The sequence below is a fragment of the Micromonas commoda genome, chromosome 15 (genome assembly GCF_000090985.2).
Source record: "Micromonas commoda chromosome 15, complete sequence".
NCBI classification, from domain to species: domain Eukaryota; kingdom Viridiplantae; phylum Chlorophyta; class Mamiellophyceae; order Mamiellales; family Mamiellaceae; genus Micromonas; species Micromonas commoda.
Window position 1 is genome coordinate 487,582 of NC_013052.1, and position 23,837 is coordinate 511,418.

Here is a 23,837-nt window from a genome sequence, read left to right on the forward strand (position 1 = left end):
ATCGACGTTCCGTGGCGGTGGCGAGGCCGCTTAGTACTCCTGGGAGGCGGAGCCGGACTTCTTGCCCTTCTTGGGGAGGAGCACGGAGTGGATGTTGGGGAGGACGCCACCGGAGGCGATGGTGACGGTGCCGAGGAGCTTGGAGAGCTCCTCATCGTTGCGGATCGCCAGCTGGATGTGGCGGGGCACGATGCGGGTCTTCTTGTTGTCGCGGGAGGCGTTGCCGGCGAGCTCGAGAACCTCAGCGGCGAGGTACTCGAGGACCGCGGCGAGGTACACGGGGGCACCGGCACCGACGCGGGTGGCGTACTTGCCAGCCTTGAGGTAGCGCGCGATGCGGCCGACGGGGAACTGAAGGCCCGCCTTGGCGGAGCGGGACACGGCCTTCTTGCCGGACTTGCCCTTACCACGACCAGACATGATGTATAAGTTGTTGAGAGTGTAACGTTAAGCGCTTGCGCTTGGTGTTGTGACGTACACCGAGGCATCGGATCTGAATAAAAAAACACCATGTTCCGTGTCGAAACCTCCTCATCCGGCGGATTGGTGCATGAATCCAGAAGGACTCGAGGGGCGATTTCCGGAGAGATTTGATTTCTGCCTCATGAGGACGGGGCCGATACTCGATTCTGATTGGCCGAACCAGTGCAGTTTTCGATATCTCGAAATACCGAAATAGAATTTTTGAGCACATGCACGAGTTCGCAACAGGTTCGAGATACATGTAAAGTCACGACATGCAAACAGTCATCAATGTCGACTCATCGATCTGAACGCGCTGACGTGGACATGACAAAAAATCGCAATTTTGGCATCACCAGGGTTGGTTACCTACGACACACGGGGCAGATCTGACCTGGACTACTCCGCACGCGCCAAGCTATTCGCCGCGCCGGATTTTCCGCGTCAAGCTCTGAAACGTAGCCTCCGCACGAACTCGCGTCGACGATGGGATCTTGCCTGTCGATCTGCTGTAATCGCAAGGCTTCGGATTACGAGGTTTCCAAAGATGGCAAAATGACCGATATCGGGCGTGGCGGAGCGATTCTGTCCGCGTTTGTTCGCAAGGCCCAAAGTCTTGACCTTCCAGAGGGCGTACAGTCGACTGCCCGAAAGTGGATATGTATCTTTCAGCCTGGCGGCTTTACCGATGGATGTAGAGGCAAAGCCGTCGCCATTGCTGCCAAGTTTGCGTCTAGCCTGCATGTGCGAGACGTCTCCAAGCCGCGTGAAAAGTACGTCCATCTCAAGCCCGGCGTCACGTGGCCCCTCGAGCGCATCGCAGCCGGCTGCTCATTTTCGTCGACTGTCGCTGGCGAGGCTTGCGCGGGAGACCTTTTGGCGTCAACCTGGCAGGGGACAGCCGTCGAGCACATGCACGTACCTGTCGCCGTAAAGCACCGTTTCTCGACAGACGGCTGTTTGTATCACGCCAGCCACAACTATGGTGGCATGCAACTGGTCGATGGAGGACACGAGCCAAGTGCCACATGGACGTATCAACCTAAGGACCCAAAACCCGAGGTCGAGGTCTGGCTCGGGTTTGACGACCTCGCCGCACTCAAGGGCTTTGCAAAAAAATATAAAGCAGCAACGCTCGACCGGTACGCGTTGCGGGACGCTGAAGGCGTATCACTGGTGCACCGGGAGGATCTGAGCAAGGCACTAGAAGCATTCGTCGACGTCACGGATATGGATATCAACAGCAAGGACAAGCTTGGTTTCCCTGCCATAACAGCAGGCTTTCTTGCGCGAGACCCAGAGACGTTAAAGTTGACGGTGTTCTACGGAGCAGCAGGCGTCAAAAGGAAAGCTGGCCAATTCTCCAGCAATAAATTGTCAGGCGACACGCGTGCCCCTGTGACGATGGAACATGACGGCTCGCAGTGGCGCCGCATATTCCACTATGATGAGGGTAAATCATCGTTCGTCTACGATCTTCACACCATTGACATCGCCCACCTTGCGAGAGTTGCAACCCGCGTCCGAATTCAGAGTCACGGTGGAGAAAAGCACGTGACGTCCAGGGTTGACGCAAAATGGGTCTTGCAGAACCTTCGAGCCGGTCGCCCGCTTAGCAGGTGCGAGGGCGGCGTCACAGCTGAGAATGCAGCAGATTCTTGGGAGGGCAACATGGTGGAGCATATGATCTGTGAGTACGACGAACAGGTGATGGGCAATGAGACGGTGGACGAGAAGCTGTACAACGCTACTGCCGACTTCCACGGTGAGTACGGTAAAAAAGGCCTGATCCTCTTTCCCGGAAATTCGTGGTCCTGCTGGCAATGCGGAGAGAATGAGAAGACCCTTGAAGTCTGGCTTGATGCTACGGAGGTGCCGGACTCCGATGTCGGCGCCGCTATCGATCCACACGATATCTTTTGCTGGGGTTCATGCTCCAAGAGCATCGTGCCAGCACTCGCAGCCGTGGTCATGAGCGAGATGCCCTCTAAAATTGGATGGGACAGCACAGTCGCGAGCGTATTTGCTGATGACAAGGAATTGATGGATGGCTTGGACCCTTGGTATCATCACGTCACGGTCGAGATGATGTGTGCCTGTGTGCTCAACGGCCCCTGGTGGTATGAAGTCCCAGACGCCAACAAGAAGCTTGGGGCAGACCCGCGTGATCCTGGGAGCTACCATTCAAACCTCCGGCAATGGCTGCTCGATTACACCAAGTTCAAGCTCAACACTGAGGAGCGCCCTGTGGGAAAAATAAGATACCAATGTGCGGGCCTCATTATAACCGCTGCAATGCTACAGAAGGTCACGGGCAAGGACTACTGCCTCCTCCTGAAAGAAAAGTTATTCGGAAGGATCATTGCCCATCCTGAACTACCAATCAATCGCTGGTCCTGCGCAATAAACGCAATGACACATCAAACGGCCCGAAACAACCTCAACGGTGCGGCTGACGCGCTAGGGCTTGTTTACGGCCATCACCCCAACGCTGGGAGTACCAGAACGTATTTCAATATCGATCAGTGCTTCAGTCCTGGTGCTACCATGGGCGGCGGGTTCTGCTCGACCGCTGCAGTGCAGCTCCAGTACATGGCCTTTCACACGAGCTTTGATTTTGCACACGCCACAACCGGTGTAAGTTTCGAAAACTGGAGCCGCCTACATCAAGCCGTGGTCGGGACCTGCAATGGCGTCGAATATAACTCTGGAGGTAGGACCGCAGGAAGCCTGGGTGGCTGCCCGACCATTGTCTCGCACGATGGTACCGTAGGCGACTTTCACGCACATATGCAAGCGTGCCCAGGGCAGAGCAGGGCGTTAGCGTTAATGGTGAACGGTGGGCCCCTCGGCGAAAAGCACAACCTGATCCACGCCATCAACAGGCTGATGCAGGAGGTGCTGGACGCCTTTGAGGCAAAAGAGGCCGAATTTGACGCAAAGCAGGCGGAAGAACTCAAAGCCTTGATCGAAGAGCATACACAATCCGCAGAACTGTTGGAAGCGGAGAGTGACAAGAATGAAAATGTGATGATTTGAAATAGAATTTTTGAGCACATGCACGAGTTCGCAACAGGTTCGAGATATTAATACATGTAAAGTCACGACAGGCAAACAGTCATCAATGTCGTCCGAAATCGATTCCCGCACCGGAAAAGCGACCGAGCTACTAGCTAGGGTAACTTTAACAACCTCAATCCTCCCGAACCACAGCAGGGAGCCGTGTCCTATGGCACCCGCCGCCGCCGCCTCCGCCGCCGCCGTACGCGTCAATCCGACGTTCACGTGTCCGCGTGGCTTCCAGGATCGCCTCACGCGCGCCCCCCGCGCCCCCCGCGTCTCCTCCACGCGGCGTCCGGTCCCCAATCGTCGTCGAATGACTCAGCATCGAGCGACCGCGATGTCGGCGGGGGAACCCGGCGACGACGACGCCGTCGTCGAGGCCGAGACCTCGCTGTTCGAGTCGTTCGCGTCCCTGCCCTTCGCCGCGGGCGCGTCGCTGCACAGGGACCCGCGCGATCCCTCCCGGCTCACCCTGCGCGTCACCACGTCGCAGCGCGACCTCGTCGCCAACAGGAGCAGACGATCGGTCGCGGCGATGAACGTCGACAAGGACGGCAGCAAGGGCGCGTCCACGCCCCTGTACCACCCGCCGTTCGGCACCGAGGAACGAGGCGTTCTCGCATCGAGCGTGTCCCCGTCGGGAAACAAGCGCATGGTCGTCAGGAGCGGCAAGGACGACGGCGATCGCGGCGCCGAACACGCGTGCGTCGAGATCTGGGAGGGCGGCGCGCTCGCGTGCGAGATACTCGTCCCCCACAAAACGCACGGCGCCGTGTGCGTCGACGGGACGTTCGGGGGCATCAGCTGGAGCGCCGCGGAAGGCCGCATCGCGTACGTCGCGGAGGCCCCGGCGCCGGATTCCACCCCGGAGTGGCCCTCCGGAGTCACCGTCGTCGGGGGGGGCGACGGCGACGGCGACGGCGACTCATCAACCGAAGCGTCGTCGGACGGCGCTAAGAAGAAGAAGGGGTGGAGGGGCAAGGGGCGGTGGAGGGAGGAGTGGGGCGAACAGCTCGTGGGCCGCGTCGACCCCGCGGTCTTCGTCCTCGACATCGCGGACGGGCGCGTGACGAGAGTCGCGGGACTCGCCCAACACGGCGTCGCCGCGGCGGGACCAGTCTGGGCGCCCAAAGCGCCAGACGAGATCGATTCCGACGCGTTGGTGTGTCCCGTGTGGCGGTCCAACATCGATAACTTCGACAACACGTCGCGCAGGCTCGGGCTCGTGTTCTGCTTCAACCGTCCGTCCGCGGCGTACCTGGCGCACGTCCCTCTGGACCCGAGAAGGAACGCGAGGTTCGCGCCCGTGTGGCTGACGCGATCGACGCGTTCGGCGACGTGGCCGCGGTTCTCCCCCGACGGCAACACCCTCGTGTGGTTCTCGCACGAGCGCGCGGTGGAGAGCGGCGCGCACTTCGCCACCGTGGCGCTGTGCGCCATGCCCTGGCGCGGGCACGAGAGCGTCGCGGTGGTGGACGGCGCCGCCGAGGAGAATCGGGAAATCGTCCCAGTCGTCGAAGCGCCCGCGAGACCCGGCGGGTTCCCTGGGTTGTACATCTCGTCGCCGCCCCCAGACGACCCGTGGCTGCCGGACGGGTGCACGATGGTGCTTCAGACGACGTGGGGCGCGGGTGAGGCGATCGTGGAGGTGGACGTCGAGACCGGGGAGGTTCGGCGCTTGACGCCCCCGGCGAGAGACGGAGGGGGAAGCTGGACGTTGTGCGACGCCAGAGACGGCGTCGTCGTCGCCGTTCGAAGCGACCCGGGTTCGATACCCGGCGTGCGCATCGCGTGGGACGCGGGGGAAGGGGACTGGCACGAACACCCACCACCCGACGCGGACGCCACCGCCGCCGCGAAAGGCCTGGACGCCAGGTGGAGGGTGCTCGCGTCGGGGTACCCGTCGACCCCGCTCGCCGGCCCCGCTCTGGACGCAATCGCCAACCTCACGCATCGCGTCGTGGAGGTGCGCGCGGGCGAGTACCCGGTGGAGAGCATCGTGGTCCACTCCCGGTCCGCGGTGGCGTCCGGCGAGGCACTCCCGACGATCGTGTTACCCCACGGCGGCCCGCACGCCAACTGCCCGGCGGCGTACGTAACCTCGGTCGCGTATCTCGCGTCCTTGGGGTACGCGGTGTGCTACTGCAACTACCGGGGGAGCACCGGGTACGGGGACGCGCCGTTGCAGAGCTTGGTCGGGGGCGCCGCCGGGCGCGCGGACGTGGACGACTGCGTCGCCGTCGCCGAACGCGCCGTGGCGGACGGCGTCGCGGATCCCAAGCGACTGTGCGCCGTGGGCGGGAGCCACGGAGGGTTCCTCGCCGCGCATCTCGTGGGCCAGCGACCGGACGTGTTCCGATGCGCGGTGCTTCGCAACCCGGTGACGGACATCGCGGCGATGGTGCCTTTGACGGACATCCCCGACTGGTGCTTCGTGGAGACCTTGGGGAGGGAGGCGTACAGCGATTTGCCCTCGACGGAGGCGCTTATCGCGATGCGAGAGGCATCCCCGGTGCGATACGTCAACGAAGTGGCCAAGCACGATCGGCCGGTTTTGATGTTACTCGGCGGGGTGGATCTGCGGGTACCGCCCACGAACGGCTTGCGGTACGCGGCGGCGCTGAGGGAGGCGGGCGGGAGGTGCGAGGTGCGGATGTTCCCCGAGGATTCGCACGGTCTGCTGAACCCCCGGACGGAGTTCGAGTCGTTCGTCACCGTCGCGGGCTTCCTGAGGAGGAACGTGTGATGAACCGGTTGCGCGTTACCCGCCGTGTTGAATTGACCAAATAGGACACAAACGATATTTATGACACAGTTCAAACAGATACAATTTGGAACACAACTGATGTTGCAAATCCACGCGCAAACAGTCACGGAAATCTGAGCCTCTTCGGTCACGCCGATTCCTCGTCGGATCGCGCACGTGTCTGCGAGTCCCTTGCGCGAGCCCAAAGGTCAGGCGCCCCCACCCGACGGGCTCACTACCGCGTCGCGTGTCGAAACCGTCGCCAGGTGCTCCCCCGCGGATCCCCTCCTCGATACGCGCCGCCGTGCGAGCGCGACGACCCCCGCGAGGTTCCCCCGCGTGCCCCCTCCCGCGGCGCGTCGCGCACCCTCCCGCGCCGACGTCGATCAGAGCGTTTCTCGCGGATAAAAAGGTAGCGGCCGCGTGTCGGATCTGGTCGTCATGCCGAACCTGGTGCACCACGTGCACGGCAAGAAGCGCGTGCGCGTCGCCCGCACGTGGCGCGAGGGTTCCATGCACCACTTCGTCGAGTGGAACGTCGAGGTCGTCATCGAGTCCGCCATGGCGCACGCGTACAAGACCCCGTCCAACGAGGGCATGACCACCACCGACACCACCAAGAACCAGTGCTACGTGGTGGCGAAGGCGATGCAGAAGCGGTGCTCGCCGGAGGAGTACGCGCTGGCGCTGGGCAAGCAGTTCGTTGACTCGTACCCGCTGATATCCGCGGTGGAGGTGCGCGTGGAGCAGGCGCCGTGGCGGCGCACCAGGGTCCACGGAGCCGATCACGATCACGGCTACACGTTCACCGCGCCGTGCCTTCGAGTGTGCGCCGCGGTGGTCTCGCGGACGAAGCCGCCGGCGGTGCGGAGCGGCATGAGACACCTCAGGGTGCTGAAGACCACGCAGAGTGGGTACGAGGGATTCCTGGTGGACAAGCACACCGCGTTGAAGGACACGCGCGAGCGCATCTTCGCCACCGCGGTGGACGTCGACTGGACCTGGTCCAAGCCGCCGGGGTGCTACGACAACGCTTACACAGCTGTGTACGACGCCCTCGCCGAGAACTTTTTCGGCCCCCCGCGCGGCGGGGTGTACTCGCCGAGCGTGCAGTACACGCTGTACCAGATGGGCTCCGCCGCGGTGGAGAGGGTGGACGGTTTGGAGCAGATCACGCTCACCGCGCCCAACTTGCACTTTGTTCCCGCCAACCCGCCCGGCGCCGCGCCGTTCGCGGACGATGTGTACGTCGCCACGTCGGAGCCGCACGGGCAGATCTCGTGCACGGTGAGCGCCAAGCACGGGTTCGCGCCCCTCGCCAAGCTGTGACTGACGTCGCGTAGGACGAGCCTCCCGTCGCGTTAATAAAGCTAAGTCGTATTAATACCTCTATGCCTAAGCGAGCTGCTACGTCTCGGGTTGTGAAATTTGAACGACGTCTTCGTCGGTTCACACCAGGGCGTGGACGACGCTGCTGAGTAACGTCCTGGTGGCGAAGGTGCTGATGGCCGCCTGCGCGTCTTTGCTGCACTTGGTGTACCCGTACGCGTTGAACGAGCACATCGACAGCGAGATTCCACACATCATCGCGTAATCCAGGTTGAACCTCGCGAGCTCCATGAAGAGCAGGAGGAACCACGCGGGCGGAGTGCCGTAGAGCGCGTACCAGAAGATCTTGCTCTCGGCGGGGTGCACCCGCGCCATCCCCTCCGCGTCCCTGTGTTCGAACCTCCACTCCTCCTTGTTGTTCTCGTCGATCATTTGCCAGTACCGCATCCCGACCATGAACCGTCCGCTGACGTTCTTGGTCCACCAAAAGTCGAACGCGCACAGCACGATCGTCCCGACGAACTGTATGGCGTAGTGCGTGGACCACCACGTGCACGTGAAGAAGTAGAGCAAGGACGTCACCTTGAAGAAGACGTGGAAGAAGGTGGTGCCGGGATTGGGCAGGGGCCTCCCGGGGTCCGGAGCCTCCGGGGCCGCCATGTCGTCAGCGCCGCGCCCCTCGGAGTGGAAACAGCACCTCAGAACAAGAAGTTTTCATCCCGTCGCTGATGCCGTGGAATATTTTCATCAGCACCACCTGTGCCGCACTCCCCGGAACGCACTCGCGGCGCCCGGGGGACGATGGGAAGGACGTCGCAGGACGGCGGCGATGGCGGCGATGGCGATACGGGCGACCGGCGTTCGCGCGGGGGCCGCCGCGGTCGCGGCCGGGGCGGACGCGGTCGAGCCAGGGATGGGGGCGACGGCGGCGAGGCGTCTCGGGCGAGCGTCGACGCGGTGCCCAACGCCGCCGCCGCCGCTCCTCCCGGCGCTCCTTTCGGCGCGCTTCGAGCGACGAGCACGCCGTTCATCCCGCGGTCCGTCACCGTCCCGAACCGCGGGATCGCACCGCCGGGCGCACCCGCCGCCGCACCTCTCGCGCCGGCGACGAAGCATCGGGCGTCGCGGCATCGGCAGCGGCAACGGCCGAAGCGCGAGGGCGGCGCCGAAGGGGACGCGCCGACGCCAGCCGACGATCCGCGCGCCCGCGACGACGGCGCCGCGGCCGGAGAGGAGGCTGGATCCACCGGCGGCAAGGACGAGGACGAGGGCGAGGGCGAGGGCGAGGGCAAGGGCAAGGGCAAGGGCAAGGGCAAGGGCACGGGCGGTAAGCCCGACGGATGGTGGCAAGACATCTCGACGTGCGATCCGATCACGCTCGAGCCCCTCGCGGATCTCAACCACCCGCCGTTCGAGCTGCGCGCCAAACCCAACCCCGCGTCACCAGCGGTGTCGCACCTCTTCGACCCGACGTGCCTCGCCGAGTGGGTGACGGGCAGCAAGACGTTCGAGAACCCGCTGACGAGGGCGCCGATGGACGCGACCGATTGCCGACGCCTGGACAACCACCTTCGACGTTGCCGCCTTCCCAAATTCGCGGTTCACGACGCGTTCGTCGCCGCCGCGCACGAGCGCAGGGTGGCGGAGGAACAACGAGCGGCGCGGGCGAACGAGAGCGTCGAGGCTGCGACGGCGCGAAGGGAGCGGGAAGCTTCGGAGCTCGCGGCGTCGTTATTCATGTCCATTCGCGCCAGGGAGCGAAGGAGCGGAAATGGCCGGCGGGGACGGGACAGGGACGTCGGCGTGGATCTCGACGCCGAGGGGCACAGACGAAGGCGCGGGGACGCGTTCACCGCGGACGGCGCGTTCGCGATGGTGGACGACGACGAGGGGATGCGGGGCCGCCGTTTGGGCCGCCGACAAATGCCCGAGACGGAGCGGTGGGTGTGGGAGGACGGATCGCACCTTTTATACGACGAGGGTGACGACCGCGACGGGGTTCGAACCCGCGACGATTTCCCCGCGCTCGGGGGCGTCGGCGGTGCGGCGGTCGTCGCAGGTGTTCCCGAGGCGGAGGCGTCGTTCCCGTCCCTCAGCGGTAATAGCGGCGGTTGGGCGGCTACCGCGGCTCGGGCTCGATCGCTCCCGCCGCCGCCGTCGCGTCCCCCCGTCGCCCCGAGGGTCCAATCGCTCCCAAATCGATCGTCCACACACACCGACGTCGCACCCAGCACGAACACGACCGACGCGACCGACGACGACGATGGCTCTATGGCGAAATTGGCGTCGGAGGAGGACCGAGCCGCTCGGGAAGAGCGACGCAAAAAACTCGCAGACGCGTTCGGAGTCGCCGACCCCGACTCACGTCCGTCCTCGTTCGCGGCGTCCTCCGCGTCCTTCTTCGCGCCCGACGTGCTCGCGACCGCGCGTTCAAACCCCGACGCCGTCGACGCCATGGAGAGCGCGCTGGAAAGGCTGGTGCTCGCGGGTGCGGACGGACAACACAGCTGTACACCTCGGAGGGTCCGTTTGGATCCGATGCCGCGGCGGTTACGAGCCGTGGCGCACGCGCTCGCGGCGACGTACGGAGCGACGTCCTGTTCCTACGGCGACGAGCCGAGGCGCCGGGTGGATTACTTTAGGAGCGAAAACACGCAGTTTCCGAGCGTGCGGCTGTCCGACGCGCTCCGGGCGGTCGCCGAGGGGGGAACGGACGGTGGCGGATCTGTCGTCGGCGGATTGGTCGGCGTTCACGCGGACGCGGCGAGGGGAAACTCTCGGTCCCTCGGTCCCGCGCCCGACTCCGTGTGGTTCCCCGGGTACACCGAGCACCACTCCCGAGGGCGATGGTCGCGGCTGGAGGTGCGATTCACCGACTTTAACGACGTCCACGTGGCACTCGCCGCGGTCAGGGAGTTTACGGAGCGCGGCGAGTGCGCGTGCGAGCTGGTGGCGCGAGCCACCGGCGCGTCGGAGGGCGCGCTGGGCGGATCGGGTCGGTGGAGCGAGGGCATGGACCTCGTGGTTCACTTCTGGAAACGTTCCAGATACGAATCAGCGGTCGGTAAGCTCGGTGGGGGTATACGCGGCAGGTTCAGGGCGACGCACGCGTGCGAGGTGGGCCCGGATCCCGACCCGGACGACGACGAAAGTACCCGGGGAGACGGGAAAATGTCGGACAAACTCGACGCCACGCGGGAGGCGTTGAGGGCCAAGGCGAAAGAAATCAGCGGCGGGCGCGTCGGGCCGAGCGTCCCGGGGGCGTTCGGGAACCCGAATAAGCGGCGGGAGACTCCAATGGCGGCGGATCCGTGGGCGGACGATTCGGTGGAAGAGTGGAACGGGCTCCTCGACGACGTAGACTGATCCGCGATTAAAAAGTTTATTAATCAAATCGCGAAGACACCTCCGCCGCCTCCCTCTTCGCTCGCGGCTCTCTCCGCAGCCTCCGCCGCCTCCCCGTGCCCGCTCTCGCGCAGATGTTTGAACAGCGCGTTTCTCGCGGCGAACTTAACGTCGCAAATCGCGCACGTCGTCCGCGTCGCATCCGTAGCGTTGGCGAGTTCCGCGGCTCGGTCCTTTTTCACCCTCGGATCGGACGCGACGCACTCGAGGCACCTCGCGCCCCTCTTGTTGTTACTGAACGACGTTCGGGCCTTTGGAAACTCCGCACTAGTAGCGCGCACGCCCCGCTCGTCGTCCCAGTGGCACGCGTGGTTTAGGGTAGGGTTTAGGGTTTCCAGTGATGACCCGTGCCCCGTGTTGGACGCAGGCGCTCCAGTCTTTTTGGCCCAGAACGCGGCGCTCCTGTACTGATGCACGGCGAACCCGTTCGGGCCCTTGGAAACCCCGCACTGGACGCACACGAGCTCATCCTCGATCCCCGACAGCAGCTTGACCACCACGCGGACGCCCCGAAAATCGTCCCCGGTTGAATCGTCGATCGTATCAGTCGCGCAACACGCGTCGTTTGCATCGTCGCCATCGACGCGGAGGGCGCGTTCCTCGACGATCTCGTACCGGGAGTCCACCAAACCGTCGCGTCGCCATCCGTCCCCCGCCGCGTTGCGCCGCAGCAACCTGCGCTTATCTTTCGCCGGGCACCGCGCGCGTCTCTCGTCGAGCGCCGCCAGCTTCGCCGCCACCGTCTCCATTCCGCGTTCCAGATCCTCAAAGTCGCACCCTCGGACTCGCTCGAGCCGCAGTCGCGCGGCGACGCATCGGAGGAACTGCGCGTTGTCCTCGCCGCCCCAGCCCCAGAACCCGTTGGGATACCCGTTCGTGGCGATAAACCCGCGCTCATCGTACACGGTGACGCCCCCGAAGCAGCCGTCGGCGTCGTACCTGCACCCGCCAGCCTCGAGCACCCTGACGAAGCCGCCTCGAGTGGGATGGCGAGTGTTTCGCTGCTCGCGGGGACTCTCGTCGTCGTCGTTGTCGTCGTCGTCGTCGTCCCGGCGGAGGTAGTGCGCCGCGAGGGACGGATCCGGGAGCATGTCGCAGTCGTGGAAGCACCACAGCGTGCGCGCGTCCCACCACCCCGGGCGATTCCGGCGGAGGTGGAGGAACGCCGCGTTGAGCGCGTGCCCGCGATTGAACCTGCGGCCGTCGCTCGATTGCTCGGCGACGCACACGGCGACGGGCGCGACGCCGCGGAAGACGTCGCGGAGGCGGCGCAGGAGGCGCGTGAGCTGCGGACCCCGCGTGCCGTCGTCGTCCTCTCGAAACGGCACCAGCACCGCCAGCCGTGCGGGGAGCGGTCCGCCGCCGTCGTCGTCGCCGTCGACGATGGACGAACGGGAGGTGCCCACCGCCGCCGCGGCGGAGACGCGCTCGAACCAGTCGTCGTCGGCGGCGGTCGCCGCGTCGGGGGCTGGGGAGCCTAGGCGGGTGACCGTCACGGCGCCGACGACCTCGTTCATCGCGCCCTCCACCCGCGTCGCGCGCTCCAGCTGCGACCCTCGGAACCTCGTCGCCGTTTTTAACGCCGCTCAGCACTAGCAGCGCGCGGCGCGCTGCAGTCGACAATTGTTAAATACGCCACGCTGGCGAATTAACCGGACTGCGCATAAAAACCGCGGGGGCTCGCCTCGGTCCGCCATTGTTTCGAGCGCGGTCCAGGGAGAAGGGATCGCGTCGCCTCGCATCCGCGCAAATTTAATACGAAGAGCATCCGTGCCCGCGTCTCAACACCTCGCACACGTACACTCTCACGCCGCGTATCACCACCTCGCGCCCGCGCCGAACGAGCGAAACGTAACGAAGGAAACTTCCCAGCCATCGTCGTCCCGCGGCCCCCGAACGAACCATGCCGACCGACTCCCCGAGCACCCCGTCCCAGGGGCGGCGCGAGGTGGCCATGGGTCTCATCCGGCTCGTCCGCGAGCTCACCGACTTTCCCATCCACAAACACGCCGCGCACGTCATTCGGAAGGTGAGCCACCATCCGGTGACCGGCGTGTGGCGCGCGGAGGGGTGGAAGACGGGCGAGCAGCACAGGTTCCGCCTCCAGATTCGCAGAGTGCTCGGCACGAACGTGGACATCAACCGGCTGTTCGAGCGCCTCCAACCCGCGCGATGGACCGGCGACGACATCGCCGACGCGTTCTGGACCTTCTTCCTCCGCAACGTCTACGGCGCGACCGCCTTTCCCGACGTCGTCGACGTAAAGCGCGAGCTCCTCGTCAAGAAAACCACCCTCACGCAACACGCCGGCGCACGCTCCGCCTCCGCGACGGGCGCCCGCGGGAAAAACACCGAACCGTACGTCCTCAGCGACGTCTTCTTCCACCGCCGCGGTCTGAGCCGCGACGCCTTCGTGCGTGCCCTCGAGGCGTGCGTGAAGCACCCGGATACGACCTTCCCGGGCTGGCTCGCGGCGGCGGGTTGGGACGACGTGACGACGGGACCGCGCGACCCGGCGGAGTACCTACTCCCGGAGGACCCACCCCCCTCGAAAGAACCCTCCTCGAAAGAACCCTCTCTCAAAGAGACGGGCGATGAGAAGATCGTCCGCCACGTCGGACGCGGAAAGAAGCGCGGGCGCGGGGACGAGGCCACGCACGCCGGGGAGGTCAGCGAGACAGACGGCGCGTCGGGGGCGACGGACGCGACGCGCGTGAGCGCCCGCGTCGCGAGACGGGGAAAAATAAAAACGGTCGATAAAAACGGTCGTCGGTCGCTCGGGTCTCTCGCGGACGACGACGACGACGACGCCGACGACGCGCGCAGCGCCCCGGGGCGTCGCGCACGTCCCGACGACGCCCCGACCGTCACATCCGATGGGACGCGAAACGGCGCGGGGAAAGGGACGCGAACCGCCGCGGACGAAGACGGACAAAGTCGAAGACGACTCGTCGTCGCCGCCGCTTCTCTCGCGGCGGCGACGCAGCTCGGCGACGTCGAATCCGTCGCCGCCGCCCTTAAAACGCTCGTAACGCACGCGTCGCCCACCACCGCACTCGCGGCGTTCGACGCGGCGACCGACGTGGGCGACCGTTACTTCGCGTCGCTCGCGGCGGACGTGTTCGCGGAATACAACCGCGATTTGATGGCCGACGACGGCGATTTGACGTGTACCGAGTCGGTGTTTGACGACGACGCGTCCGTGTTTGACGAGGGGGATGTCATGACGTCGAGGGTTCGAACCCTGGAGGCACCGCCGGTGGAGGACGCGGGGATCGAGAGGCTGTGCAGCATACCCGAGGATGCCGAGACCGACCTGCTCGGCGACCTCCTCGCCGCGTCGCCCCGTTATTAGTCTGAATGTGTAATAAATCCTCGTGATGCGCGTCGACGTTGACGAAGTGTCAGTACTCGCTCGCGATCTTCTCGAGCGTCGGGTCGATGTCTCCTCGCGCGCGACGCTCGGCCCACGCGCGCCGGGACTCCGCCGCCTTCGCCACCCAGTCGACCCCGTCCCCGCCATCCTTCCCGGTCGCCTTCCCTTCGTCGCCCTCCTCCTTCCCTTCGTCGCCCTCATCCTTCCCTTTGTCGCCCTCCTCCTTCCCTTCGTCGCCCTCCTCCTTCCCTTCGTCGCCCTCCTCCTTCCCTTCTTCGCCGGCGTCCGCCGCCGCTTTCGCCCAGTCCACTCGCATCGCACCCCCGCGATCCCAATCCCCGTCCCTCGCCTCGAACGCCTCCCCGGACGCCGTCCGTCCCGCCGCCGCCGCGGCCCACTCCGCAACCGAGGGAAGTTGAACCGACGGAGAAAGGTTAACCGCGACGTCCTTCCCGACCCGCGCTTTTGGCCCTCCCCGCGCGCCCCCCATCCCGTCGTCGACGCGCGCGTGCAGCGACGATGCCCTCGTGAGCGCCGACGCCGCTCTCGTCGACGCCTCCTCCGCGGCGCGAGCGACGCTTCGAGCCGCCGCGAGCGCCGCGGCGAGTTCGCCGTTTGCGATCCTCGCGCGCTGAAACGCCACCCTGCTCGGCTCAGACGCGTACGGGGGCGGCGGCGGCGGAGGCGGCGGAGGCGGCGGCGGGCGGGTTTGCGCCGGGACCGGGGGAGGAACGGGTTCACCCCCGTCCTCCGCGCGGGCCCCATCATCGCGAGGGTTTTCGTGACGCGTCACTCGCGCGCCCGCGGCGGACGCGAGCGCCTCGGCGCGCGTCTCCGTTTTCGCGCGAATCGAGGCGGACCGAGCGTCGCGGAGCGCGTCGGCGGCGGCGGCTTCGGCGACGGCGCATCGTTCCCCGAGCGCGGATGCGTACTCCCGCCACTCCGCGAGCGCTCGTTCCGCCATGGCGAGTCGCTCCTCCGCGACGGCCGCGCGGAGACGCGCGTCGTGGTCGTCGCCGTTCATCATCGCGTCGCGTTCGTCGCCCCCGTCTCGTCCTCCTTCGGCACCCTTCATCGCCTTGGACGCGAGAGACTTGAGCGCGGCTCGCTCGCGTTCGCCGTCCACCAGCGCCGCGCGCAGCCGCTCGATCTCCGCGCGCGCCGCGTCCATCGCCGCCGCGGGAACGGATCCGTCCGCTTCGTTCGCCGCGCGCGCCGCTCGCAGCTCGCGTCGCAGCGATTCCGCCGCCCGCGTCGACTCGTCCAGCGATCGGCACTTTCCCTCGAGCGCGCGCTCCAGCTCGAGCGCGACGGACTCGCTCAGCCTCAACCTCCGCTCGAGGTCCTCGCGCGTCGTCTCGGACGTGGGCGCATCGCCATCGCGCGCGGGCTCCGGCGCGGGCGACGACGATGGACCCTCCGTCTCCATGCGGCGCAGCGAAGGTTTGGTGTTGGTACCCCCCGGCCGATTTTTTTCCGCGTTCTCGATGATGTCGCGTGCGTTTCGAGGAGGCGTTTTTAACCAGGAAGGTACGAAGGTATCACATTCCACCACGTTGCCTTCATCAAAGAAGCTACCCCCGTCTCACCGAGCGATCGCGCCTGTACCTCGGCGGCTTGTTCCCCTCGTCGTCCTCCGCGCCCACCAGGTCCAGCGTCCCCGTGTGAACCCCCCCGGCCGCCACCAGGTTGTGCCGCTTAAAGTCCACACCCGGCCCCGCGGTGAATCTGGTCTTGTCGATTTCCCTCAGGGTCAACGCGTTGAGCTTGCTGTGCGGGTTGGTAACCTCCGGGTCCTCGCGCGTGAACATGCTCACCGGCGGTGGGTGCTCCGCGCCCTTGACCCTTGACCTGGTCAGGCCCAACTTCACCGGTGGGTCGTGAAGGATGCTCCGATACCGATCCGCCGCGGGTATCGCCGCGTAATCCTTCGACGGCAGCGTGACTTTCATGCCGTGGTATTCCATCGTGCCCGGGTTATCCACGACGCACTTGGCGCGCCACTCTTTCCGCGCTTGTAACACCGCGTCCTTCTTCTCCTTGATCAGGTCCTCGCCGTACAGGTGCACGCTGTTGAAAAACGCGCGATTCGTCTCGAAGAGTCGATCGACGGGAGCCGGGATCTTGTCAAAGTGTTTGCCGTTTGGCTTGTTCGTCGGCGACGGAATTTTCCACTTGTCCGGGCAGTGCATCGTGACGTCGAAATCGATCGTGGGAGCCTCCCACGGCTCGCGGAGCTCCGCGGCGCGCCTCTCGCCGGGGTGTTTGGGGTGCACGTGGTCGCCCGCGTACGTGGGCGCGACCGGCCACTTGAACGGGGACGGGTGTAACGGCTTGCCCGATTTTGTGCCCGATCGCGCAGCCTCCTCAGCCTCCTTGTCAGCCTCCTCCTTCACCCTCGCCGCCTCCGCCGCCGCCTCCTTGGCTTTAATCTCCGCCTCCTCCTCCGTCGTGATCCGACGAACGTTCCACTCCCGCCACGCCCGGCGCTTCTCGTCGCCCAGCGTCCGCTGCAGGCGTTCGGTGTGCGCCAGGTAGTCGGCGGTGAGGTCCCTGCGAGTCCTGGCCCTTCTTCTCGCCGCCAGGTCCGCGAGGTACGAACCGTCAAGCGGCGTCGTCATGTCCAGCGGAGGGTGCACGCGCCGACGCGCCTTGCCCCGCGCGGTTCCGGGGCTCATCACCGCCGTATCATCTTGTCCGACAACGTGTCCGACAGTTTGTTCGACGTCAGACACCCGCCCTCCCTTCGTAGAGCCCCCCGCGTACGCCTCGAGCTCGTCGTCGGCGTCGGTTCGAGTCGTTCGGTGAACGCCGCGAAGCCTCGGCGCCTCGCCCGTCAGGTCCGTCACCGTCAGCTCCGCGCCGAACCGCTTGTCCAGCGACACCAGCGCATCGACGCGCGGGAACGCGCGGGAGGATTCCACCTCCCGCATCCACGAAGGGCCCGCGATACCGTCCAAAAGTTGCGCCAATTTTAAGACGCACTCGCGCGTGATTGCCCGAACGCCGTCGCCGGCCAACACTTTGGGCGACTTGGCCAACGCCGGGACCGTTTCGCACAGCTTGACCGGCCATATGTCCCCGCCGAGTGTACCGTACATGCGCGCGTCGTACCCTAAACGACGGTTAAACAGGACGCGGACGCCGGGGTTTGAAGCCTCGCGCGACGCGATTTCGTACACCGGGTCCATCACCTCGCCGTACGTCCCCTCGATTAAGATGAGCCGCGTGACGCCGTCGATGACGTGGAAACCGGTGATGACGGCGAAGGCGGGGTCCGCGATCTGTGAAGGTTCGAACTTGGCGTGCGCCAGTTCGAACAGGACGTGCGCGGGTGTCCCGTCCACCCCGAGCGTCTTCGCGTTGCGGCTCCGGACGACGTCCAAAATCTCGCGAAACAGCGAGACGTTCGAGTAGTGCATGGCAAACACGCAGCGGTGGAAGGGGCGCGGGTCGGGCGGTGTCGGCGGCACCTCGGCACCCTCGGCACCCGGGTCGGCACCCTCCCCCTCGGCACCCCCGGCGGCTGGCGCCTCGGTACCCTCGGTATCCGCGTCGACGTCGATTGCGCTCGCCGGCTTGTTTTCCCTCGGGTCTCTCAGCGGCTCGCACGTCTCGAACGTCATCGTCACCGTCGCGTGCGCCTCGACGTACCGTCCGGGGCGGCACGTCCAGTCCAGCGACGCCCCCACACCTCCCCCGGGCAGAGAACTGACGGGTTCCAGGTTAGCCTCGAGGTGAAACTTCGTCTGTGTCCGCGGCCACTCGCACGCGCTTCTCAACTCGAAAAACGCTCTGGCGTACGCGTCGGCGACGGGGAACCCGTCGGCGTCGAACGAACCTTTCGCGTTTTTCCCGCCTCCCTCGGCACCCTCGGCACCCTCGGCGGCACCCTCATCTTCGTTCCCCTCCAGCTTATCCAGACCGGGGAACTTCTCCGGAACGGCGCGGCGCACGCGGTCGTGGATGCGCAGTTCCAACGGAGCCGCGGCGCACGCGTCGTGCAGGTTGGTTACCAAATCTTTCGCCATGAACATCAAGGACGAGTCGAACCGCGCGTCCCTCGTCCTGAACGGCGCGCTGAAGCTCTCCAGCGGTTGGACGGTTCGCCACGGCGTCGTGGACGACGCGGTGCGCCACGATACCACCCTCGCGGCGTCGTCGTCGTCTGTTTTGGGCCATAAACTCTCCTTCGTCGTCGGGTGGCGCCACGCCAGGTGCGCGGCGACCGGTTCGCACAGTTCGTCCAACTCGACGTGCGACGCGGGGACGTCGGGCAGGTTACTCGCGCGGTGGAGGGTCACGGCGAACGGGCGGAGGTCCCGCGCGAGCCCCGCGGGAAGGAACGGCGGCGGTTTAGACGTCGCCAGCTGTGCCGCGTCATCGTCGACGGCCGTGTCTGCCTCGGCTTTCGGAGCCCCCACGAGCCGAACGCCAACGCGCACGCGCCGGTACCCCGCGAACGCGGGCGGAAACGTCCCCTCGGCCGAACCCGCGCCTCCTTCGACGTCCTCCCGGTCGTCAAAGTCGTACACGCGCTCGGCGAACGACTCCGATCCGAGAACCAGCGACGCCAGCTCGATCGTCACACTTGTCGCGACGACGACCCCATCCGATTTCGTCCCGCCTTCGTCCACGCTCGTCTCTCCGGTGTCCATCTTCGAACGCGTGAACGTCACGACGAGCGCGGCGCCCTGCCGCGCCATCGTTCGCACGATGTCCTCGTTCACGACGAGCTCGTGCGTCGGTCCGGTCCACGAGTCGCACGACACGACGCCCGCGGCTCGTCTCGCGACGACGAGCGGGTGATCCTCGTGGGTGGAGACAAACTCGGTGCCGTCGGGCAGGGCGTACGCGACCGTCATGGACGCGGTCGGCGGATCCTCGGCACCCTCTTCGGCACCTTCCTCGGCACCTTCCTCGGCACCTTCCTCGGCGTCCTCTCCCTCCGGGGCTGGTTCATCGACGGCGGTCTCGGCGGTCTCGGCGGGGGGTTCGTCCTGCGCGGGTGGTCGGGGGGACGGGGGGATGAGTTCGCGTGACGAGTCGTACATTGAGGGAGCGCCTCCGTGGGGCGACGGGTACGATCGCGACGAACGGCGGCGCACCTTCGCGGGTTCGTTCGCGTCCTCCTTCGGCGGGGGAGGCGCGACGACGGCCGTGAACGTGACGGCGAGCCGAGCAACCCCCTCCATCGGGAGCTCCTCCTCCTCCGACATCGCCGCGGGCTCGTGCTAGTCGCTGCGACTCGCGCACGGGTGATTCCCGATTAGGCCGGTCGCGTGAGCGCGCGGCGCGCCCGGCGCGGGGTTCCGCGGGCGATCCGGACGCGCCGGATGCCCTTCCGCGAGTCAGGCGAGCGTCGCGAACCCGCTTCGCGCGCCCCTCCGCCCACAGCGCCTTCCGCGGCGCGCGTTCCGATGGTCGAGAGATCCGAGAGGAGGAAGTCCGAGGAAGACGGCACGGTCAACGAGCGCTCCGAGCCAACGGCGAGACTTTGGGAGCTGACGCACGCATTTGTGCGCGAACGAGCCGTCCCGTCCCTTCGTTGCCCCCGCGCGCTATCCGAGGAGGACGGGTTCGGAAGGGTCCACGGTAACGGAAGGGACGTCCGCGCATCCCCGTCGCGCGACCGCTCGCACGGCGCGGCACCCTCGGCACCCTCGGCACGCCAACCCCCGACATCATCACCCGCGGAGATCGGGGGCGCCCTTTTCCCCCGCAATCTCGCGGTAACATCTATCCGCCCCAGCGTGACCGTTCGCCATGCCTCCCCCGCCCAACTTCAAGCCCCCGACGCTGGGCGGCCTCGGGGTCACCAACCTCAGCATGAACGGCACGCTGAACCTGACCAGGGCCAGCGTCAACACCGACCTCACCGCGTCCTACAACATGGACGACGAGGGCATCAAGCTCCTGTCGGAGTCGCGACGCGAGTTCAAGCTCACCGAGACGGGCTTCCGCGCATCCTCGCACCGAGACTCCAACCACGCGCGAACGTCCGGCGCAGCCAGCCACGCGAGGGACCCGAGCCAGCACCCGCGCGCCTCCGGCGAGGGCGAGCTCCACTACAACTGCAGCGCGCGAGACGTGGTGGTGTTGGGCGCGCTCGGCGCGGGCGCTGGCGGCGTGGTGAAGAAAGCCGTGCACGTGCCGACGCACCGGTTCATCGCGCTCAAGTCGATGACGGTGTTCGAGAGGGAGAAGCGCGCGGCGCTCATCGCGGAGATGAAGCTCCTGTGCGAGCAACAGGGAGGCGGGGGAGGATCAAACGGGGAATACGAATCGCCGCCGCCAGCCAACGTGGTGCGGTTCATCGGCGCGTTCTACTCGCCAGAGACGAACTTGATCAACATTGCGTTGGAATACGTGGAGGGGGGTTCGTTGGAATCTTTGGTCAAAAAGGGTGGGGCCGTGCCGCAGGACGTCCTGGGTAAGATATGCGGCGGCGTGTGCGCCGGCTTGGAGTACCTCCACGCGCACAGGCGCACGGTCCACCGGGACATCAAACCCGGCAACATACTGATGCGTCTCAACGGCGAACCCGTGATTACGGATTTTGGCGTCTCCGCCGAGCTCGGCGACTCCAGAGCTCTGCTCGACTCGTTCAAGGGCACGCTGCACTACATGTCCCCGGAACGGGTGGAGAACAAGGATTACGACTTCGCCGCGGACGTGTGGTCCTTGGGTCTGACGATGCTGGAGTGCGCCATCGGTCGATACCCTTACGACGTGACAGACGGCGGTCCCCTCGGGTTGATGGTGCAGATCACTCGCGACGAGTGCCCGATCCCGCGCGACGCGCGGCTCGGCGAGCACCTCGCCGGTCTCGTCAAACGGTGCATGCGGAAGAAACCCAAGGAACGGCCGAGCGTGACGAGGTTAAGGACCGGTCCGCACCCGTACATCGCCGAGAACGAAGCCGTCGACGCCGGGGGGTGGGTCCGGTCGGTGACGTCGCCGCTGGAAATCTTGGAGGGCGACGCGAACGCCTTCGTCCGGCACTACTACCGGCTCGTGGACCGCGTCGACGTCGACGTCGGGGTACTCGCGGCGGTGTACAGAGACGGGAGCTGCCTGACGACGGCGCAGGGGGACCAGATTCGCGGCGGCGCGTCCATAGCCGCTTGCGTGAGCCGGCGGGCGGCGGCGGGCGCCGGCGGGCTGATACGGGACGTCGCGACTCTGGACGTCCTCCCCGGGGGCGTGGAGGGCGGGATGCTGGTGATGGCGACCGGGACGTTGAGGGGCGGCGTTGGGATGGGCGAGGGGGGCGTGGGAGGGAGTCACGGCGACGCGAGGCGGGGGATGGAGGAGGCGGGAAGGGGACCCGCGGGCGGCGGGTTACGTTTTTCGTTTGCGGAGACGTTTTTGGTGTTTCGGGTGCACGCGGGTTGGTCTCGTGTCGGGGCGGCGGCGGTCGGGTCGACCGAGTCGGGTGGGACTGGACAGTTCTACGTGAGGAACCAGATCGAGCGCTGGTCGCGTCTCGGAGGCGCGTACCCGGTGTGAAAGCGTTCGTCGGGTTTCGATTTATTAACGGTAATTAGACAACCTCGTCGTCACTGTTTACGCGTGTGATCTTGTATGCCAGTCTGCGTGAGATGAAGTTTTTCCCGCATCGGCCCTCCTCGATGAGAACCGGGAAAGGCACGGTCGCGCGCGATCTGGGCGTCACCACCACTTTCTGGGACGGCGAAGCGGCGGGAGACATGGGCGAGATCGAGGCGCAGGCTCCCGTGGAGAAGGATAACGGCACCGTCCGCGTGCCCAAGGCGAAGGTGCGACCTCGATTCACCCTCCGACCCAACCTCGCACGTCGCGTCCGATCGGGCGACGCCCCCGCCCCTTTTTCAAACGCGACCCGGGCTGCCGATCGACGCGCTGACCCCGCCCCCTCTCCCGCCTTCCCCGACTCGCCAGTTCATCGAGGACGTGGACGACTACATGAAGGGCAAGGACTTCGAGCAGACCATGCGGGAGCTCCAGACCCTGTTCCAGCAGTACAAGCAGATCGAGCAGGGCCTCCAGCAGAACCGCATCCGCCTAGGGAACAAGCTGCCCGAGATCAAGCGCGCCCTCGACACGGTCAAGCTGCTGAAGGAGAAGTCGGCGTCGGGCGACGAGCTCGACATGGACTACGAGCTCACCGACAGCGTGTTCGCCAAGGCGAAGGTCAAGGACGCGCAGTCCGTCTACCTCTGGCTGGGTGCGAACGTGATGCTAGAGTACTCGCTGGACGACGCCGAGAATCTGCTCCAGACTAATCACGAAAACTGCGCGAGAAACCTGGCGACGAACAAGTCGGACCTGGCGTTCGTCAAGGATAACGTGACGATCACGGAGGTGAGCATCGCGAGGGTGTACAACTGGGACGTGAAGCGGCGGAAGGCGGCGAAGGAGGCTGAGAACAAGTAGAGCCCTCCTTGGGAGCGGCACCTCGGAGGTGAAACCCAAAGAGTCGTAACCGTGGTGGGTTGCCCATCGTGTCGCCTCGCGAGTTCGTTGCCAAAACTCCTCTAGTGCTATCGCCAACTCTTATCGCCACTCGACACCCCGCGCCGATGGCCGCCCCGTCGCTCGTCGTCTCCAACCTCGGGGCTCGCGCCAACCCCCGCGTCGCGCGTCGCGCTTCCTCCCGCGCGCGCCGCGTCGCCCCGCCGCGAGCGTCCGGCGGGGAGCGTCGTCGTACGATCGAGGAGGGCGACGCGAGCGAGGCGAGCGTGGGTGCCGCAGGGCGCGCGTCGTCGCTTCCTCTCGGCCTCACCCGCCGTAACCTCATCGACGCCGCGTTCGTCGCCGTCTCCATCCCGCTGTGGAAGGACATCGCGCACGACCTCGGATACCTCCAGGGCCCCGAGGACGCCCCGGCCGACCTGCCCGTCCCGCCCCCCGGGTCCGGCTACGTCACCGCCACATTCTCTGGAGGATGTTTCTGGTGCATGGAGCGCCCGTTCGACGAGCTCGACGGCGTCATCGCCACGACATCCGGGTACACCGGCGGCGTCGTGGACAACCCGACGTATCACCAGGTGGGCGCCGGACGCACGGGCCACAGGGAGAGCGTGCAGATCCTCTACGACCCCAAACGCGTGAGCTACGAGCAACTGCTCCAAACGTTTTGGCGCCAGATTGATCCCACCAGGGATGACGGGATGTTCCTCGACTCGGGGTTTCAGTACACGAGCGCGATATACGTCGCCGACGAGTCGCAGCGTTTGGCCGCGGAGGGAAGCGTGAGGGCGTTGACGGAGGCTGGGCGGTTCCCGGGTCCGATCAAGACGGCGATCGAACCCGCGCGCACGTTTTGGCCGGCGGAAAAGTATCATCAGGATTATTACCGGCGCAACGCCGCCAGGTACGGGTTCTACCGGTTCCTGAGCGGGCGGGACGAGTTCGTGCGAGGGGTGTGGGGCACGGACGGGGGCGCGCACGGGCGCTAGGTGTGGCATCGTC

At 66.0% G+C, this 23,837-nt stretch overlaps 12 protein-coding genes across 12 annotated transcripts; 8 read left to right on the forward strand and 4 right to left on the reverse strand.

The window, feature by feature from the left end:
- Window positions 1-30: 30 nt before the first annotated feature.
- On the reverse strand, window positions 31-420 carry MICPUN_88573 (histone H2A; the record flags this gene model as incomplete). Its single annotated transcript, XM_002506535.1, has 1 exon — window positions 31-420. One exon carries the CDS (start codon window positions 418-420, stop codon window positions 31-33), a length of 390 nt encoding a protein of 129 aa, XP_002506581.1.
- A 2,564-nt stretch (window positions 421-2,984) lies between these two features.
- Window positions 2,985-3,522, forward strand: MICPUN_109582 (predicted protein). The gene has a single exon (XM_002506353.1). It carries the CDS (start codon window positions 3,010-3,012, stop codon window positions 3,499-3,501), a length of 492 nt encoding a protein of 163 aa, XP_002506399.1. The 5' UTR covers window positions 2,985-3,009; the 3' UTR covers window positions 3,502-3,522.
- Window positions 3,523-5,563: 2,041 nt separating this feature from the next.
- Window positions 5,564-6,257, forward strand: MICPUN_72134 (predicted protein; the record flags this gene model as incomplete). Its single annotated transcript, XM_002506354.1, has 1 exon — window positions 5,564-6,257. A coding segment is annotated over one exon (694 nt), but the record flags the coding sequence as incomplete, so codon positions are not given.
- Window positions 6,258-6,712: 455 nt separating this feature from the next.
- On the forward strand, window positions 6,713-7,600 carry MICPUN_64532 (predicted protein; the record flags this gene model as incomplete). Its single annotated transcript, XM_002506355.1, has 1 exon — window positions 6,713-7,600. The coding sequence occupies one exon, from the start codon at window positions 6,713-6,715 to the stop codon at window positions 7,598-7,600; it is 888 nt and encodes a 295-aa protein (XP_002506401.1).
- Window positions 7,601-7,720: 120 nt separating this feature from the next.
- On the reverse strand, window positions 7,721-8,260 carry MICPUN_88542 (predicted protein; the record flags this gene model as incomplete). The annotated part of the gene is made up of 1 exon (XM_002506536.1): window positions 7,721-8,260. One exon carries the CDS (start codon window positions 8,258-8,260, stop codon window positions 7,721-7,723), a length of 540 nt encoding a protein of 179 aa, XP_002506582.1.
- Window positions 8,261-8,401: 141 nt separating this feature from the next.
- Window positions 8,402-10,966, forward strand: MICPUN_106567 (predicted protein; the record flags this gene model as incomplete). The annotated part of the gene is made up of 1 exon (XM_002506356.1): window positions 8,402-10,966. One exon carries the CDS (start codon window positions 8,402-8,404, stop codon window positions 10,964-10,966), a length of 2,565 nt encoding a protein of 854 aa, XP_002506402.1.
- Window positions 10,967-12,908: 1,942 nt separating this feature from the next.
- Window positions 12,909-14,360, forward strand: MICPUN_50798 (predicted protein; the record flags this gene model as incomplete). Its single annotated transcript, XM_002506357.1, has 1 exon — window positions 12,909-14,360. The coding sequence occupies one exon, from the start codon at window positions 12,909-12,911 to the stop codon at window positions 14,358-14,360; it is 1,452 nt and encodes a 483-aa protein (XP_002506403.1).
- A 49-nt stretch (window positions 14,361-14,409) lies between these two features.
- MICPUN_64537 (predicted protein) lies at window positions 14,410-15,810 on the reverse strand (the record flags this gene model as incomplete). The annotated part of the gene is made up of 1 exon (XM_002506537.1): window positions 14,410-15,810. The coding sequence occupies one exon, from the start codon at window positions 15,808-15,810 to the stop codon at window positions 14,410-14,412; it is 1,401 nt and encodes a 466-aa protein (XP_002506583.1).
- A 145-nt stretch (window positions 15,811-15,955) lies between these two features.
- Window positions 15,956-19,600, reverse strand: MICPUN_104395 (predicted protein; the record flags this gene model as incomplete). The annotated part of the gene is made up of 1 exon (XM_002506538.1): window positions 15,956-19,600. One exon carries the CDS (start codon window positions 19,598-19,600, stop codon window positions 15,956-15,958), a length of 3,645 nt encoding a protein of 1,214 aa, XP_002506584.1.
- An 811-nt stretch (window positions 19,601-20,411) lies between these two features.
- MICPUN_67721 (predicted protein) lies at window positions 20,412-21,413 on the forward strand (the record flags this gene model as incomplete). The annotated part of the gene is made up of 1 exon (XM_002506358.1): window positions 20,412-21,413. A coding segment is annotated over one exon (1,002 nt), but the record flags the coding sequence as incomplete, so codon positions are not given.
- Window positions 21,414-22,292: 879 nt separating this feature from the next.
- Window positions 22,293-22,799, forward strand: MICPUN_88734 (predicted protein; the record flags this gene model as incomplete). The annotated part of the gene is made up of 1 exon (XM_002506359.1): window positions 22,293-22,799. A coding segment is annotated over one exon (507 nt), but the record flags the coding sequence as incomplete, so codon positions are not given.
- A 146-nt stretch (window positions 22,800-22,945) lies between these two features.
- On the forward strand, window positions 22,946-23,824 carry MICPUN_64541 (Peptide-methionine--S-oxide reductase; the record flags this gene model as incomplete). The annotated part of the gene is made up of 1 exon (XM_002506360.1): window positions 22,946-23,824. One exon carries the CDS (start codon window positions 22,946-22,948, stop codon window positions 23,822-23,824), a length of 879 nt encoding a protein of 292 aa, XP_002506406.1.
- Window positions 23,825-23,837: the final 13 nt, after the last annotated feature.

Excerpts from the sequence above, each read along its gene's own strand:
- MICPUN_109582 (XM_002506353.1), top strand. The coding sequence starts at position 3,010 with ATGGGCGGCGGGTTCTGCTCGACCGCTGCAGTGCAGCTCCAGTACATG.